We start from the raw sequence: 19,044 nt of genomic DNA, 5'->3' as shown, positions 1-19,044 counted from the left end.
AAAAAAAGTGTTTTTGTGTTAAAGAATTTTAACTAGTTGTTTTCCCAAAAAATTAATCCTTTTATCGACTTAGCTTAGTTAGGATTGGTTTGATTAAAGCTCGTGTTTTTATTATATATATTTTTTCGTTATCATTTATGTGTTAAAATTTTTTTCTGTGTTTAAATGTGTTTAAATTGTGATTGTGGGTCGAGTTCTTGATCTGATTAAAGGTTCGGTTTTTATTGTTTGTGTTTGAATCTGATTGAGTCCCTATTCCTGCGTGTTTTTAATTCCATGTTCTAGGTTACCAATTTTAATTAACGCGTGTTTCAATGTTTCCTTAAGTAGATTAGGGTTTCTATTAGAATTGGTGTATTCCCAAGAGGGGGGGTGAATTGGAATTTTAAAACTTTTTTACCTAGGTTGATCTATGCAACAACGGAATGAACACAACCTCGGATCAATCTATACAATTTCCAAACGCGTAGATAAATATACTATGGAAATTAAGTCATATGCATCATTCATCCATAACATACACGTGCGGTAAGTATAAAAATGCAGAAATATAAGCAAACACATAATATGTTATCGGGGTTCGACCAACTGTGCCTACGTCCCCGCCTCAAGCTCGCAAGCTTGAGGATTCCACTAATAACTCATTTAAAGGTGGAGCGGCACCATTTACAATCAGGTCAAATTAACACAGGGCTGACCTCAACCTTAACCAGGTCAATTAGCGGGGCTGACCTCAACCTACACGCCTTAACAGGACAACGCACCTAGCTTTCCTAACCGGGTCTAAGCTAATCCGGGACTATTCCAGGGCTAGTCTCCCTCTTCAGGCCCGTGCCTGGAAATACAACCAAAGTGTATTACAATCAAATGGTACAGTGATTGTGCTTTCGTGTAAAGCAAATATGTACCCAGATGCGCGCAATAACATACACCACAATATGATTCAATATGTAAGCTCAATGTGGTCTAAGATGTCAACTCTCAAATAGATTTACTATCGTTGTAATGAGTGCGTGAGAGTGCAAACCTAAATGATCTTTATATCACAGGATATTCAATCTAAGTGCTCAAACAAAGACATTATCCACACTTCATATATTTCAATCAACAAGTTTTCTCAATACATATATGTATATGAAGCTCTAGCAATGTATAAGTTTGGTTTTCAAAAAGAGTTTAATCTTTGTATTCAACTATAGATATAAATCAATGAATATTGCAACAAAGATTTCTTTTCTCACACAAACAAATATCTCTTTAAAGATTTATCAAGACAAAGCACACTAGATATTTGAAAGTATTTTGAAAATGTTTTGCAACCAAAAGCAAATACAATCTTCTTAAGATGTTGCAATGAAGGTGCAAATCTTAGAAGATCTATCAAAGTCTTCTTAGGATAGACTTATTTACTAAGTCTCCTAAGAATACTTAGGTTTAGCTCTCAATGAAAATAAATCAATCAAATATGAATGGGAGAGCAAACCTATTAACTATAAACACTCAATCGACTTACAGAGGATTTAAGAGATCGAAGAAGGTAAGTATGAGTGAATGGGGATTGGATATGAGTATTATAGGGTTTTCATTTTTCAAAGAATTTTCCCTAATCAAGGTGGCTAATCACTCTTAATTTTCTCAAATGAACTCATATATATAGGCAAGGGAAAAAATATGACCGTTGGGGACCTATTGGGTATTATTAGAAAAATTTAATGACGTTTAAGGCATTTTAACTCTGTTTAAAAAATATTAACTATGATAAAAAATCAGGGCAACCTGAGAGGTCCGGTCGACCAGAAATGGTTCGGTCGACCAGGACTCAAGTGGTACGGTCGACCAGAGGTATTTTGAACTGAGTGGTCGGTTGACCGAGGCAAGGCGATTTTCCAAATTTCCGAGGTTCGGTCGACCGGGCCTTTTTGAACTGCATGGTTCGGTTTACCAAACCGCTGGAAATTCTCCCGAGGACCCTCTGGTCGACTAGGTCGTTGGAGTACAAAAGTGATCGGTCGATCGGGAGGCCAAAATGTTGACTTTTATGTGGTTCGGTCGACCGGCAAGAAATGAACTATGAAGTTCGATCGACTGGGCCTTGGTCAAACTGTTGACCCAGGTCCGGTTCGGTCAATCAGGCCAAAGTGAACTGAGTTGGCCGGTCGACCGAAAGTGCACCAAGTGTGCATTTTGGTCCCGTATTGACCCAAACAAGTCCTATTCAAGTGCCTAACAAACATATGTGTATATGTGTGTGTCCTAAGGTCACTTGGGGTCCAATTTGAAGACACCGAAAAAGTCCGGTGTCGGTTGACCGAAGGGTACGCCCTAGGGTCTTTCTAAGGTCCTTTCTCATTCATGGTTTGGTTTGAGCTTACGTAGTAAATCATACATGTGATGTGTGTGAGCTTATTACAAACCAAGTGCCTACTTACTATTACAGACTAATTAAATATATTACATTATGAAATAAAGCTTTGGTCTTCGGGCTTTTCTTAACTTTGTGCACATCTTTATCTTAACACCTTTAGTTCCTGCACAACACCTCAAACACTCATTAGATACAATGAGTATTTGTCATAATCAAAATCGAGCGTGACCAATAAGGTCAATAGTTTCCATCTTTACTCGTTAATTCAGTGCTTGTTAGGTTTAGGGTTTTTAAATTGCATGTTGTTTAATTTGCCAATAGTGAAATCTCAACAATCTTGAAAACTTGAATCTGAACCGAGTTCAATGCCTTTTTGTTTTTGATTGGAAAAACATGAAATTTGAAATTAAAACGCATTCCCTGAGGAGACGATCTAACCCTTGGGTTGAGTATTACACGACGTAACTCCTATACTTGGGATAGCTTTCGAGCTGCTCATTTTTCGAGTGAGTTAAAGAGTTAACACAATGGTTAACAAAATCTCACTTGAGCTTAATATCCTATCATATGTGAGTGCATTATTTGGTTGAACATATTGATACATATCTGCTTAGTGTAACAAGCATATTTCCATGCACACAAAATTATATTGTTTATTGTATTCTAGGCATGGGCCTATAAAGGGAGACTAGCCCTAGTAAATAGTCCTAGATTGGTTTAGACCCGGTTAGGAAAGTTTGGTGCACCATCCTAGTAAAGTGTAGGTTGAGGTCAGCCCCGCTAATTGACCTGATTGTAGCCGGTGTCACTCCACCTGTTAAGTGAGCATTAGTAGAATCATTGTACTGGTGAGCCAAGGTGGAGACGTAGGCAATATTGGCCAAACCCCGATAACATATCCAGTGTTAATTTTATTTTTTGCAATTTACTTTATGCACCTATATGTTTATGTTTATTGTTTGAATATTTGATTGGGTGTACGATTACATAGAAAGACCCTAGGTTTGTGTAATATTGATTGTTGAATTAGTTGAATCTATGACAAATTTTTAAATACCCATTTCACCCCCCTCTTGGGAATACACTAATTCCAACAAAATCAAACTTAAATAACTACGCAAATTCAATGCAACCAAGATAACTCATTCAATGATTCATTCAAACAAAAAAATAAGTGATAACAAAATTAAACAAAAAAAATAACCCAATGTTTGAATATTCAAACAATGAACAAAACACAAGAACTTCATTAATCTAATAACCCATTCAACAATATTATTGGAAGAATTTTTTACGGAGGAAGAGCAAGTTCTTTCTTTGATTTTCTCAAGATCTTCTTCTACTTCGCAGAGGTTATATAGAGGTCAGATTTGGTATTTGGATATTATTTGTATCAATGATTTGGCCAATCATAAATGATCAATCCAAAAATAACTTAAATGAAACAAACACAATCCAACAATAACTTGAATGAAACAACTCAATCCAATAATAAATCAAAATACTATATTGAAATAAACATGAAATTAAAGAAATGAAGAAAAAAGGATGGAAGAATGAAGGAAAGGAGTGAAGAGATAGTAGTGTGGCTGAATGGAGGGGTTCCTCTCTAGGTTTGGCTACTAACAAATCTTTAATCTGCAGCTTCAAAAACTTCCTTCAATTGCCTTCAATATAAGCTCGAAAGTGAAGAACACAAGAAAAAAAACTAGGAGAAAGGAGAGGAGAGGAGGATAGAAAAGTAGAGATGGGGATTCTAAGTCATGTGATTACATAAGGATGCTCCCAAACTCCAAGTTGTGTGCTGCCCTCTTACTCATGGCCTCCAACATACTCAATCCTACAGCCATAAACACATAAAACTCTTCTTTTCCTTGCCTCCAAATCTGCCCTAGTCATGTCGGACTCCTTCCTTGTGTGCATGGGCCTTCTTTGCTTTGGCCTATGCCTTCTTTTCTTTATAGCATGGCTACCTTTGTAGCTTGCACACATGCACACGGCCAACTCTTGTTTAAAACATTATTTTTCCTTCCACAAATCAGCCCTAGCCGCATGGACTTCTCCAAGTAGGCACATGGGCCTATTTTTTTTTTTTTCCCATGCCTTCTTTTTCTCTCAAGCATGGCTGCCCCTTGCAGCCCACAACATATATGCATGCCCCTTGCAACCCTTAAAACTATAATCCAAGAAAGGATAACCACATGGGCCTTCTTTGCATGGCCTATGCTTTTGTTTCTCTTTAGTCTTCATGGTCCATGTTATTGTTTCTTCATAGCTCATCAACAGCGTCCTCCTTGTGCATCTTTCATTGCTTTAAAATATTTGGGCCTTCACCTTTAATTCCTAAGCATTGCTCTACAATAATTATAAATGTTCATAAGTTTACGAGCTAAGATATGATAATTATCTCAGTATCATCAATTGAGCTCAATGTTAAAATATTGCACATAAATAGGCATTTAATTAAAATTTCAATAACTAATTAATGCATTTAAACACCTAATTATGTAATTTTGACGCGTAATCAAAAATACATATCTAGTTTGAGATTTAGCATTGTGAGGATCAAATAGATATCCAGCATCTGCATATCCTACTAGTTGAGATTTGGAATCAAATGAGTAGAATAGTCCCAAATCATATGTACCTCTCAAATAGCATAGAATGTGCTTAATTTCATTCCAGTGTCACCGAGTAGGAGCAGAGCTATATCTTACTAGTAGATTTATAGCAAATGCAATGTTGGGTCTTGTACAATTGGCTAGATACATCAAAGAGCCAATAGCATTTAAATATGATACTTTATAACCAAGTAATTTTTTCCCCTCATCATGAGGTCGAAATGGATCCTTCTTAACATCAAGTGATAGCACCATCATAAAAGATCCAAAAGGATGAACTTTGTCCATATAAAATTCTCTTAATACCTTTTTGGTATATTTAGATTGATGAACAAGAATTTCCTCATTTACATGTTCAATCTGTAGGCCAAGACTATATTTTCTCTTTCCTAAATCTTTCATCTCAAATTCCGTCATTAAATAATTAGCAGCTTTAGTGAGCTCTTTAGGAATCCAAACTAAATTCAAATCATTAACATAAACAGTAATTACAACAAATCTAGATTCTGATCTTTTAATAAAAACACATGAACAAATGGGATCATTTATTAATCATTCTTTCACAAGGTACTCACATAATCAATTGTACCACGTGCATTAGGATTCCTCTAATCCATATAAAGAATGGTGGAGTTTAATTAAATATAAATTTTTGGGTTTTGCTTCAGCCAATTTAAATCGTTCAAGGATTTTCATATAAATTTTATTATCCAACAATCCATATAGGTATACTATTATTATGTCCATAAGACACATGCTCAGTCATTTAGCGACTGCTAGCCCAATTACGAATCTGAAAGTGATTCCATCCATTACGGGAGAATATGTCTCCTCATAATAAATTCTAGGTTTCTGCTAGAAACCTTGTGCCACAAGCCTTAGTTTATATCAAGTAATTTTATTACTTTCATTTCGCTTGCGAACAAATACCCATTTGTATCCAATAGGTTGGACATCTTCTAGTGTCTGGATTATAGGTCCGAAAACTTCTCTTTTTGATAAAGAGTTTAATTCTAATGTGATAGCCTCTTTCCATTTTGGTCAATCACTTCTATATCAACATTCATTAACAGATTTAGGTTCGAGATCCTCATTACTTCTGGTAATGTTAGTAGCTACTGCATATGCAAATGTGTTGTAGACAACAATTTTATTTCTATCCCAAATTTCTCCTATATATTGAATTGAGATCTCATTATTATTTCCAGGTGCTTGTCCCTTTTCAAGGGATGTCTCTTCAAGAGTTTTCTCTTCAGAAGGTTCCATAATAGGGATTTCATTTTTAGGAAAAAAAGTTTGTGAATGTCAAATGGATAATCCACCTCTATAGCCTCTTTTAGAGTGTTTACAGATTTCAATTTTCTCCTTTTGAGAGTTTTATCTTTTGTACCACAGGCTTTCCACGCTTAACTTGTGGTTTAGGTTCATTAGCCAGCTATTGTCCTTCAGGGACATAAATACGTGCTGGAATATTTGCAGCAAGTATATGAGATTTTAATATAGCCTTGGTATTTGCAAAAGAATCTGGTAATTGATTTTTAACCCCTTGCAAATATATAATCTTCTAAACTTCAAGTTCACTTTTATTTGTGTCATGAGAATCTAAATGAGATAAACTCATGGCATTCCATGTGAATTCATGTTGTGCATCAAGCACTGATTTTGCTCCCCCTAATGTAGGGAATACTGTTTTATCAAAATGACAATCTTGAAACCGTGCTTTAAATAAATCACATATTAAAGGTTCAATATATCTAATATAACAAAATTAAGGGGAATCAAAACCAACATAAATACCAAGCTTACATTAAGGACCCAATTTAGTTATTTGAGGAGGGGCAATAGGAACATATATTGCACAACCAAGAGTTCTTAAATAATAAATATTAGGTTGTTGCCCAGAAACTAATTACATGGGTGAAAATTTGTTGTAAGCATTTGGCCTTATACGAACTAAACATGCAGCATGAAGAATAGCATATCCCTAAATAGATAATGGCAACTTGGTTCTCATAATCATAGGTCTAGCAATGACCTGAAGTCTCTTAATAAAAGATTCAGTCAAACCATTTTGTGTATGGGTATAAGCAACTAGATGTTCAACATTTATTCCAAATGACATACAATAGTTATCAGAAGTTTGGGATGTAAATTCACTAGCATTATTCAAACAAATTAATTTAATTGGATAATCAAAAAAATGATCTCGTAATTTAATCAATTAAGAAAGAAGTCTAGCAAATGATATATTACGAGTAGAAAGTAGAGAAACATGTGACCATCTAGTAGATGCATCAATTAAGATCATGAAATATCTAAATAGCTCAGATGGTGGATGTATTGGTCTGTATATATCACCATGAATTCTCTATAAGAAATTAGGTGATTCAAGACTTACTTTTGAAACAGATGGTTTAACAATTAATTTTCCTTGAGAGCAAACAGTACACATGAAATCATTTGACAAAAGAATCTTCTAGTTCTTTAGTCAATGACTATGTGAATTCTCAATGATTTTTCACATTATTACATCTCTAAGATGTCCAAGACGATCATGTCAAAGTGTAAATAACTTTGGGTCATTGCACTTCTAGTGCAAGATATTATATGATTCTACTACTTCAATCTTTGTATAATACAATCCAAAAGATAAAGTTGGTAGTTTTTCTAAAATTGTTTCTTCCCAGAAATAATAAAAATAATAAAAACCCATTATTATAATTGATCATAGCAATAATAAATATGATAGCTTATTTATTTAAACCCAAATATAATATTTTTAACTTGATATCTTAAAATATTGCATCATTATTTTCGTTTTGATTTGTAAGAAAATCACCAAAAGTTATTTCTACTTCTTTACTATTTTCCTTTTCTCTTATTAAGGCTTGGTATGTATCTACCAAATGTCTGGACGTACGATAAGTACACGACTAATGACATTTTCCTCTGCATCTATAACATTCAGTTTCGTGATGTTTGTATCGCTGATTTTGATCATTAACTCGCTTCTAGGGGTCATCCCTCTTCTGAGAGGATTGCAGTCTCACGTCGATGCCAGTGATTATTTCGACCCTGACCACGACCATGCCCACAACCATACCTATGTCTCGTCCTCGACCACGAGACATATTCATATTCACTTCAGGGAATGGGGTTGAACCAGTTGGACGAGTTTGGTGATTTTTTTATTAAAAGCTTGTTATTTTGCTCAGTAATAAGAAGACATGATATAAGTTTAGAAAATTTAGTAAATTTTCTCTCCCTATATTGTTGTTGTGGGAACATATTAGTAGGATAAAAAGTAGTAAAAGTCTTTTCAAGCATGTCTTCATCAGTAATATTTTCACCACATAATTTTAATTTCGAGCTAATCTTATGCAGAGCTGACTTATATTCACCGATTGTTTTAAAGTCTTGCTACCTCAAGTGCAAACCAATTCATATCGAGCTTTTGGTAAAATCATAGTTTTTTGGTGGTCAAATCTATTCTTTAAATTTTTCCATAGGATAAGTGGGTTTTTAAGAGTAAGGTATTTAGTCTTTAATTTTTCGTCTAAATGACGACGAAGGAAGATCATAAATTTTGTGCGATCTTGCAAGGATGCAATCTTTCTATCTAAAATAGTATTTCCGAAATTCATTGCATTTAAATGAATATCAACATCAAGAATCTATGATAAATAAACAAATTCAATTTTACTTATGTTCAACATGTAGATAAATTAACAATAATAAAGGAATTTAGAAAAATAAAAATGTAAAAACTGAAATAAAATTGAAATAGTAATATAATATTATTTCCACCCTTTTAGGTTACATAAATATGTTTCTTTAGGAACATTATTTTATTTTTTAATTTGTAATATTAAATTGGGTAATAATTTATCACCTCTTTTAGAAGTTAAATATACAAACTCATCTGCAAGATAAACGTTTCACCTCTTCAAGAGGTCAAATTTAACATATCTTCGGGAGATTAAAAATATACCCTCTTTAGGAGGTAAATATTTATCATCTCTTTTGAAGATTAAATATACAGCCTCTTTAAAAGGTATATCTCTTTGGGAGATTAAATAGCAGACAAGAGATTTAAATATATTACCTCTTCAGGAGGTCTATCTCTTCGGGAGATTAAAAATATATGCGGGAGATTTAAATATATATATATATATATATATATATATATATATATATATATATATATAGCCTTTCTTCTAGAGATTAGATATATAGTCTCTTCATGAGGTCTATCTCTTCTAGAGATTTAAATATATAGCCTCTTCAAAAAGACTATCTTTTTGAGAGATTTAAATATATAACTTCTTCAGGGGGACTATCTTACCATTTCTTCTGAAGATTGGTACTCTTTAAACTTTAAATAACATATTCTCTTCTGGAGAGTATTATACTCTTGTGAAGTAAAACTTACAAGAAATAAATCAAATAAGATTTAAAGAAATATCACAGTTGGCTAGAGTCTTGTGTTGATAACATGTTATAAAATATGTAGAAAAATAAATACAGATAAAACAGCAATTTACGTGGTTCGGCTATGCCTAACTCACAGGTGGATGGGATAAAAAACTTCACTATCTTGGGAGGAATTATAAAATGATCTGCAATCAGCCTTATACAAAATATCTCTCTTCTCTTTTATCTTTCCTCTTCTCTCATCCTTTCTATATGCCTACTCTCTTCCTTTATTTTTCTATATCTTACAAAATGAGAGGGAGAGGGCCCTTTATAGGGCCAGGAAGATGAAGGGGTGACATCCACTTAATTTTTTCATAACAGTTTTTTAAATTTCTCTTTAACATTGTTTTTTCATAAAATAAATTTGTAATTGTCGTTGGATTCACACCCTTGTTTTTTTATTTTTTTTTTAAATTTTGCTTGTCTGTCTATCCAAAGCTGTGTGTACCACCATTATCGAAAGCTATGTGTACCACCATTGCTCGTGATCCATAAAGACCCAAATTTGAGTTTTTTCTCATTTTATTATTAAATTAAAATAAAATATTAAATAATACTCTATTTGAGAAAAAATTTCCCAAACTAATGCTCATATAATCTCACAGCACCAAGCTGCGAGATTTAATTGGACAGTGTTTTCCAATGGTGACACATGGCAAGGTGGCTAAGCAAATCTCGCAAGACCAAGTTGCGATATTTGTTTCCCCCCATTCGCTTTCTTATCCAATTAAATCTCGCAAGTTCTTCCGGCGAGATTTACTAGACATATATATATATATATATATATATATATATATATATATATAAAATTATAAATGCATTATACCCAATTAAAGAAACAAAATATTTTTTATCTTCTAAAAGAAAGACAAGTATTTTTAGAAATAAACTCTATTTAATAAAAAAAAAAATGTAAACAAAAATATTATTACCTTCTAAAAGAAAGACAAGTATTTTTAGAAATAATAATTTCAATAAAATTTGAAAATAACTGCAATAAAAAATAATTATAATTAATATCTATTTTATGCATTCAATTATGTATTTTTGTTTACTAGTTAGGGGATACATGATCTTTGTAAATATCAAGTTCTTTTGATTAATACTCCAATTTTCTTAATCTTTCACTATTTAGTTATTTATTTAATTATAAGTTAAATATATCAAAGAATTATAATTATGTTTGTAAATATATCAAAATTCGTAAAATTTACTCCATGATCAACACATGTATCCCTAACTAGTAAACAAAAACACATAATTGAATGTATGTTAGTTTTTGTCTTTAATTTGGACTAAATAAAAATTAGTAAACATGATTAAGACAATAAAAATCATAATATATTATAATAAAAATAGATATTAATTATAATTATTTTTTATTGCAGTTATTTTCAAAATTTAACTACTAAAAAAAATAATCTTGCAGACAATTGAAAAATAGTAATATTTTTTTTATTATTTTTAAAATTCTTTAAAATTTTGTAAATATGTTTATTTGAATTATATTTTAAATTCACATGGTCGTTTTATTTTAATTTCCATTAAAATTTATATATAAAATGAATAAATTAATCTTCATAAACCAATTTTACATATTAAAATATTGTTATAACAATGAAAAATCTTCAATTTGTTTGGTATTATTGTCAAGAATTATGAAACTAAAAACTAGAAACAAGAATTGAAAAATTAGAAATAGGAAGAAAAAAATTAAAAATTAGCAAATTTTTTTTGTTAGTATTTTGAAAACTAAAATAAATTAAAAACCTAATTAAATTGATGCTTTTTTTAATCAAATAGCTAATAAAAAAATATGACTAAAATTTAAAAAAAATGTGAAAAAAGGTACAAATTAGATCTTAACTAGATATATATGAGATTCTCAACTAAACATTCATTGGATAGGGTAGCTTGTATTTTATTTAACATTTATAAATTTTTTGCACTTTTTTTTGAATAAAATTGATCTTTTAAGGTCTAGTCTTGCGGGATTCAAATAAATTTTTTAAAAGTTGATTTATCTAATTTTATTGAAATTATTATTTCTAAAAATACTTGTCTTTCTTTTAGAAGGTAAATAATATTTTTATTTTTATTTTTTTATTAAATAGAGTTTATTTTTTATTAAATAGAGTTTATTTCTAAAAATACTTATCTTTTTTTTAAAAGGTAAAAAAAATATCTAGTTTCTTTAATTGGGTATAATGCATTTTTACTTTTAAATATATATATATATATATATATGTCTGGTAAATGCGACAGGAAGAATTAATTGGATAAGAAATGGAGAAACAAAAAGTATTATTTAATATTTTATTTTAATTTAATAATAAAACTGGGAAAAACTCCCCAAAATTTTGCATGTCATCTGCGGCATATCAGATGCGAGCGTGTGAGACAAACCCTGCTGTGAAATCGAAGCAGTCAAGACTGTGCAGCGCACAAGCGCCACACGCCAAGCACAAGTCCTGTTCCCTGTCAGCTTTTTCCCAATATACCATTCTCTGCAACAGAATTTACCTCCACGTAGAGACCAAAAGGAGGGAATTCAAGTTCGAGTTTAAGGGCATTTTAGACCTATCAAAGATGACATTTGAATTTGTCGGGCCTGCGTAACCATTAAATTCAAATCCCTAACAAATTCCGTTATTGCCCACTGCCGTTCTCACTCATGGCCATTTTCGCTCCACCCCATCCTCACGCTGCTCTCTCTCTTCTTTTCCTCCTCCTCGCTTTCACATCACAGACTTCCGGGCAACCAGTGACCGGAGCTCCGGAGGAATGTGGTTCGAGGTCTGTCGGAGGAGGATGTCACGGCGGTGGGGAGACCTTAAAGCTGAAGCTCATTGCCATAAGTTCCATACTGGTGACTAGCATGATCGGCGTTTGCCTTCCGATCTTCTCACGTGCCGTCCCGGCCCTTCAGCCCGACCGGGATCTATTTGTGGTGGTTAAAGCCTTCGCATCGGGCGTCATTCTGGCGACCGGGTACATGCACGTAATGCCCGACTCCTTCAACGATTTGACGTCGTATTGTTTGCCGGAGCACCCCTGGAGGAGATTCCCGTTCACCACCTTCGTGGCGATGCTCTCAGCTCTGGCGACTTTGATGCTGGATTCCTTCTCAACCAGTTGCTACCAAAAAGGTTATCTCTCCGGTGCGCCTGAACCCAGAGAGCAAGTGAAAGATGAGAGCGCTAAGGAACTGGTGAAGGGTGAGCATTGCCATATTAACAACAGCACTGACCAGATAGAGTCGCAGCTGTTACGATATCGGGTCGTGGCTCAGGTACGTACTACATACTACATATTATCCTATCGGCTATGTATAATTGTACATATATATGCAGGTGCTGGAGGTGGGAATAGTTGTGCACTCGGTGGTTATTGGACTCTCAATGGGTACCTCCGACAATCCATGCACAATCAGACCTCTGGTGGCGGCTCTGTGCTTCCATCAACTCTTTGAAGGAATGGGACTCGGCGGATGCATACTGCAGGTATGATCAATAATTATTATATATTTTTTTTTTCCCAGGGTGTAGATATTAGATGAAGTTTTGATTCCATGTGTGCCGGTCCACACGGTTGTGGTTTATATGATGAACCTTTGATCAGGCGGAGTATGGGTACGTGATGAAGATGATCATGGTGTTCTTCTTCTCGGTGACTACTCCGTTTGGAATCGCCCTTGGGATTGGTCTGTCGAACGTGTACAGTCCGAACAGTCCGACGGCTTTGATTGTGGTGGGACTGCTGAATGCTTCATCCGCTGGATTGTTGAATTATATGGCATTGGTGGATCTCTTGGCGTCCGACTTCATGGGGCCTAAACTGCAGGGAAGGGCGAAGCTTCAGATATGGGCTTATGTTGCGGTTTTGTTGGGTGCTGGATGCATGTCTTTAATGGCGAAATGGGCATAGTCAGCAAGTAATTTCATTAGGACGCAACTACGTTTTTATTTAGTTGGGGATTTTACTTTTAGCTAGGAACCCTAAGAGTAGTTCTGATTTTGAAATTACTATGAAATTTCTTTTGTTTTATTCATGAGATATTTTAGTGTGGTCTATTTCTGCAAATGAAAGATATATGCATGGACATATTTTTGGCCACTAAATTTATTGTTAAAAATAGCCTATTATTATTCTCATTTTGTAATTACAAAATTTTTAAATTTAAACATTCCTTTTATATATTAACGTGCTATTTTTATTCCATTTTATTTTGCGGATAAAAAAGTGTGATATTTTCCTTAGCCACCCAATGCAACCAAATAGAGGTCATTGGTTTAGGATTATTTCTTCAAGAACCCCCCTGCCTAATGGGGATTTGTCCTTTATATTTCCAAAGTAGTCTTTTAACTCTATCTTTTTGCGAAGATGTATTATGAATTGAGCTTAGCAAGTACCGAGTCATGCAAGTTGAAGTGCAATAGTTTTCTTCTACGACCTCCCCGCTTCTTCATTTGCTTGGAAGCCTTCTTTAAGTAGGTTTCGGCAATCTCTGCAGTTTGTCTATGTTCTTTGTTGAAATGGTATGCTTTCAAAATTTTTCCATTATACAATTTGTCCATTTGTGTGACTAACAGTGATTGATGTCCAAAGCCCAAAAGGATACATGTTAGTTAATGATGTCTTTTGAGCATTGAAACAAAACTGATCCATGTTAAGTAGATGCACCAAATTCTTTCGGTTGGTGATGATTGTTGACAATGGGTTTGTCGTGATGCCCCAAGAGCGAGGGTGCCCTGAGGAGGCGAATGAAAAATGATGATTTTAATATGCGAGAAAAATTGGAAGTTGAAGTTGCCACTAACCTTTTTTTGAGTGCGGTCAGAACACCTTATCACTACCCAATTAAGAGTAGAATCGGTCGACGTGTACTGGATTGTGACTGGGAGTTCAGTTATGCGATACGAAAGTACTAGCACCCCCTACACACTCATTCTACAAACGGTATCTAGTTAATTAAAAATTATCCCAAAATAAATTTCAATAACATTTTATTTCTCCCTTTTAAATGAACAAATCGCCTAAGTACATGCAATTAAGTAAGCAAATAAATATGCACATTTTATAGAGTATATTTAAAATAGGGCGTCCCTCAGAGCTAATACAGGTGAAGCCTCAAAAGCTCATTGCCCTTTTTTTAAATCATTGGGACACACCCACACAAAAATGAAGAAAATTATTAAAGTGAATTTTTTTAAAGCATTCCCGGATTTTTCAAAATCTTTATAGAGTTTTTCGGGCCATTTTGACATTTTTCAAAATAAACTTCCGAGACTGTTCAAGGTAACAAAAATGAACATAATGATATAGACATAATAATAAAGATAAAAATAATAATAAGTTAATACGTATATATAATACCAAAAATAGCACAATTTATAATACTAGATATAAATACATAATATGAACTAAAAACAACGAACAGGCCATAATACTATAATACTAAACATATAATATAAACTAAGATAATAAACATACCATAATACTAAAATACTAAATACACATTATAAACTAAAATACTCAAACATACCATAATACTAAAATACTAATTATACATTATAAACTAGGATAATAAACACACCATAATATTAAGATACTACATATTTAATATGAACATATTAATAAATATAAACCTAATAATAAACATAATGAAAACTAATATACTAAAACATGATAAATAAAAATGACCCTAACAACAAACTAAACCAGATAACACAAACACAATACATGATAATAAAGATAATAATCATATAACAATAAGCTAAAATACTATCCTAACATAATAATACCATATACAAACTAAAATGCTAAACTACCACAATACACAACCCTAATAATAAACTAAACACGATAATAAAAATGAACATAGTAATAAACACAACAAGAACAATATAATCATAATAATGGAGGTCATAATGAAATAAAATACTAAAATATCACATAATAATAAAAACACCACCATACATAATACAAAAAAAATCATATTAGCATAAACATAAAACACAAAATAAAAGTTAGAGCAGCCCCAAAATAATACACTGGATTAAATATACGCACACAAACACAAAAACAGAAAATTAAACAAATATAAATAAAAATTAAAGATACATAATAATAAAAATACAATAAAAGGGATGCATGAATGCGTGAGTGTGTGTGCCTCTGTGCGTGTGCGTGTGTCATGTGTGTGTGTGGTGTGTATGCCGTGAGAGTGCTCACGGTTGTGCCTACTGCTGGAGTTGCAGGGAAGGTGGCCACCAGGCGCCGATGGCAGAACATCTAATCGGCACCGGGTTGTTCATAAGCACAAATATAAGCGAAAGAAATAAGAATGATAGACAGAGGCGTGAGCGTGAGCGTGAGGGTGAGAGGGAGGTTGGGCGTTTAGCAGCAGTACAGCTAAAATGGGTATTTCTCGGGATTCCATGCACAAAAGGCGTGCCACTGGTGGCAAGAAGAAGGCATGGAGAAAGAAGCGCAAGTATGAACTTGGTCGTCAGCCTGCAAACACCAAGCTTTCAAGTGACAAAACAGTGAGGAGAATCCGTGTGAGAGGGGGAATGTGAAGTGGAGAGCCCTCAGATTGGACAGAGGGAATTATTCTTGGGGCAGTGAAGCTGTCACCCGCAAGACCCGTATCCTTGATGTGGTGTACAATGCCTCAAACAACGAGCTTGTTAGGACACAAACCCTGGTGAAAAGTGCAATTGTTCAGGTGGATGCAGCTCCCTTCAAACAGTGGTACCTACAGCATTACGGTGTTGACTTTGGAAGGAAGAAGAAGGCAGTGGTCAAGAAGGAAACAATAGAGGAGGGAGAAGCCGCAGCAGCAGAGGAACTAAGAAGAGCAACCATGCAGTCAGGAAGCTAGAGAAGCGTCAGTTGATCCCCACATTGAAGACCAGTTTGGTGCTGGTAGGTTGTTGGCCTGCATTTCATCCCGCCCTGGTCAATGTGGCCGAGCTGATGGATATAATTTGGAGGGCAAGGAGCTGGAGTTCTATATGAAGAAGATTCAGAGGAAGAAAGGGAAGGGTGGTGCTGGTGCTTAACTGTATTTTTTTGGCTGTTGTTCTTTTATGGTCCATCTAGATTTCTTATTAGGTGCTGCCTCCCTGTGCTGCTGTTCAAATTTGGTGTAGCAGATACTTGAGTATAGTGGTGCCTACTAAATTATTGTGAAATTGTGCGTATGAACAATTTTGCTAGTGTTTGTCAGATGCTGGTTGGTTTTTAAGTTTGATAATCTATTTGCACAATTGGTCTTATGTTTCAGCAAAAATAAAATAAAATAAAACAAGAATGATAGCTCGAAGAGAATGGTAAATAAAAGTGTGAGAAGCTCAGTACGCGGATTTGCCGACAGAGATCGCAAGATCTCACGCTTGACATTTATTTAGCTACAACCGCTTTACCAAGTCAAGATCAAGGGCATGGATCGCCCTTCTCTTGGTACATGCACCAAAAAAAGAAAGTAGAAAAACCAGAAAAAAAAAAAAAATCAAACGGAAAAAGTGTATATCTTGGCTGGAGGTTGGTGTGTGGAGATACAGGTCGTGTGTGTGTTGGGCTGCGGGGAGTCTGAAAGAAGGATTTGTGTGTCGTGACTGCAAGTAGGGACGTGAGTTGCTGTTGTGGTTGGGGCTGCAAGCAGTGGGGCTATGTGAGGGAGGATGTGAGATGGATAGGGGGAGTGAGGGAGATGGGAGGAAGGCTACGGCTGTGTCTCCCTCTACGTGTGTGTTTTTGTTTGCCCACTGCTGTGAGTGTGTGAACTGGGTATGGTTGTCGGCGCCTGTTATGGGAAAAGGGAAGAAAGTGCAGGCCGTGAGAGAGAGAGAGAGAGAGAGAGAGCAATGAGTGCGTGAGAGGCTTCCAGCAGTCGTAGATGGAGTTGGTTATTGTGGATGGCTGCAAGAGGAGGCTACCGAGGTGGTGCTGCATAAGTGAGAGGAAGGGGGGCTATGGCTGCTGCTAGAATGGGAGATTCAAAATCACAATGGTTAGAAAATCGTAGTGGTAGCAGTGGTGCCTTTCATGGCAGGATTGGCAGCCGCTAATGGCTCATGGTGTAATGCGGAGGTGAGATATGTGGTGGCTTGTGGTGTGGCCGTGCGCAAGTGAAGAGACGCAACCAAGAGCGGGTGTGAGGGTGTGTGCCATGAGAGTGCTCACGGTTGTGTGTCTTGGTTGCTAGTGGTGGTGTGAGGATGAGAGTAGCCGGAGATGGTGAGGGTAAGATGGAGTGGATGCATCTAGGAGTAAGGTGGTTGTGCGACTGGGAGTAAGGTGGAGGTGGATTTGGCTGTGGCTGTGGTGAGTACGGGTAGTTGTGTTGGGTGTTGAGAATTTCACTTGTGAGTTTGTCCCACTTTGAAAAATTAAAGTAAATGATGGATGCTTATATACATGGTTAGACCCAAGACGCAATAAACTTAAGCTTTTGGGTCAAGTTGATGTTCACCCATGTGTATCAAGCTCACATGTTGACCTAGTTAGTCATATCTCATTTTGATAATGACAAATATACTTAGTACTGATGTTTGCATTAAGACTTGTATGTAGGTTCACTCTACGCATAAAATTGAAAAGAATGCTATATCATGATGGTGTATGGTGATATTACAGAAGATTGAAGAATATTCTACTTTACTTGTAATTGTGTCTTTATATTATTCATTCTGGATTGTAATTAATTATGGACTGTAACACTACATGGCTTGTAATAGTCAGCATCATGCATGGTAGGAAAATATGTTCAGAATGACCTTAGACCTTAGGTTCCCACACTTAGTGCACAAATCCCCACTATACTTTACATGTTATCAAGGATTAAATTAAAATCAAAAAATGGACCTTAGGTTAAAACCATGAGATTTCGGGCAACCGAACCTAGCAAGTCAAATTGCCTCGATCGACCGAACCGTGGACCAGTCAAAAAGTTGACCAGCATTTGCGCGACTGAACTCAAATTACTTGAGTGTCCACGGTTGACTGAACTTGTACCTTGTACTTTTCTATCGTCCCCGGGCGCCCGAACTTACAGTTCATTTTACCCTCAAGCGACTGAACTTAGCAATTCAGTAAGCTGAACTATGGTTCAGACAACCAAACGTTGGACAGAATGGAAATCGCCTTTGGTCAACAAACCGAACATAAATTCAGGCACCCGAACTTCAAAATTCATTTTTTCCATTGTGTATGTTTGAGCGACTGAACCAACGGATAGGCGCCCAAAACTCTCAGGTTGACAATTTTTTTTCTACAATTAAGAGGGGTTAAACAGGGTTAATTTTTCTAATTAGTTTTAAAACAAATTTAATAATACCCTATATATCCCCAACAGTCATAATTTTGACTCTATATATATATATATATATATATATATATATATGTATGGGTTCATTTGCAAAAATAAAGAGATTAGCATACTTGATTAGTCAAAAATCCTCTATTTTTCAAAGATCATATCTTTCACATACTAAGCCCATATACTCACTATTTGCTATTCCTTTGAGAAATCCAACTTCCTAAGAGTGTTATTGAGTGCTTCTAGTTGCTAAAACT

General features: G+C 34.9%; 1 protein-coding gene and 1 pseudogene across 1 annotated transcript; both read left to right on the top strand.

Moving 5' to 3' along the window:
- Nucleotides 1–12,119: 12,119 nt before the first annotated feature.
- LOC131159969 (fe(2+) transport protein 1-like) lies at nucleotides 12,120–13,583 on the top strand. Its single transcript, XM_058115226.1, has 3 exons — nucleotides 12,120–12,754; nucleotides 12,816–12,965; nucleotides 13,084–13,583. The coding sequence occupies exons 1-3, from the start codon at nucleotides 12,137–12,139 to the stop codon at nucleotides 13,387–13,389; spliced, it is 1,074 nt and encodes a 357-aa protein (XP_057971209.1). The 5' UTR covers nucleotides 12,120–12,136; the 3' UTR covers nucleotides 13,390–13,583.
- A 2,256-nt stretch (nucleotides 13,584–15,839) lies between these two features.
- On the top strand, nucleotides 15,840–16,529 carry LOC131159981 (small ribosomal subunit protein eS8-like; annotated as a pseudogene).
- Nucleotides 16,530–19,044: the final 2,515 nt, after the last annotated feature.

Source organism: Malania oleifera, chromosome 7 (assembly GCF_029873635.1).
Source record: "Malania oleifera isolate guangnan ecotype guangnan chromosome 7, ASM2987363v1, whole genome shotgun sequence".
In the NCBI taxonomy this organism is placed as follows: Eukaryota; Viridiplantae; Streptophyta; class Magnoliopsida; order Santalales; family Ximeniaceae; genus Malania; species Malania oleifera.
Note: the sequence above shows the minus strand (reverse complement) of the source record. Positions and strands in the feature narration are given on the sequence as shown.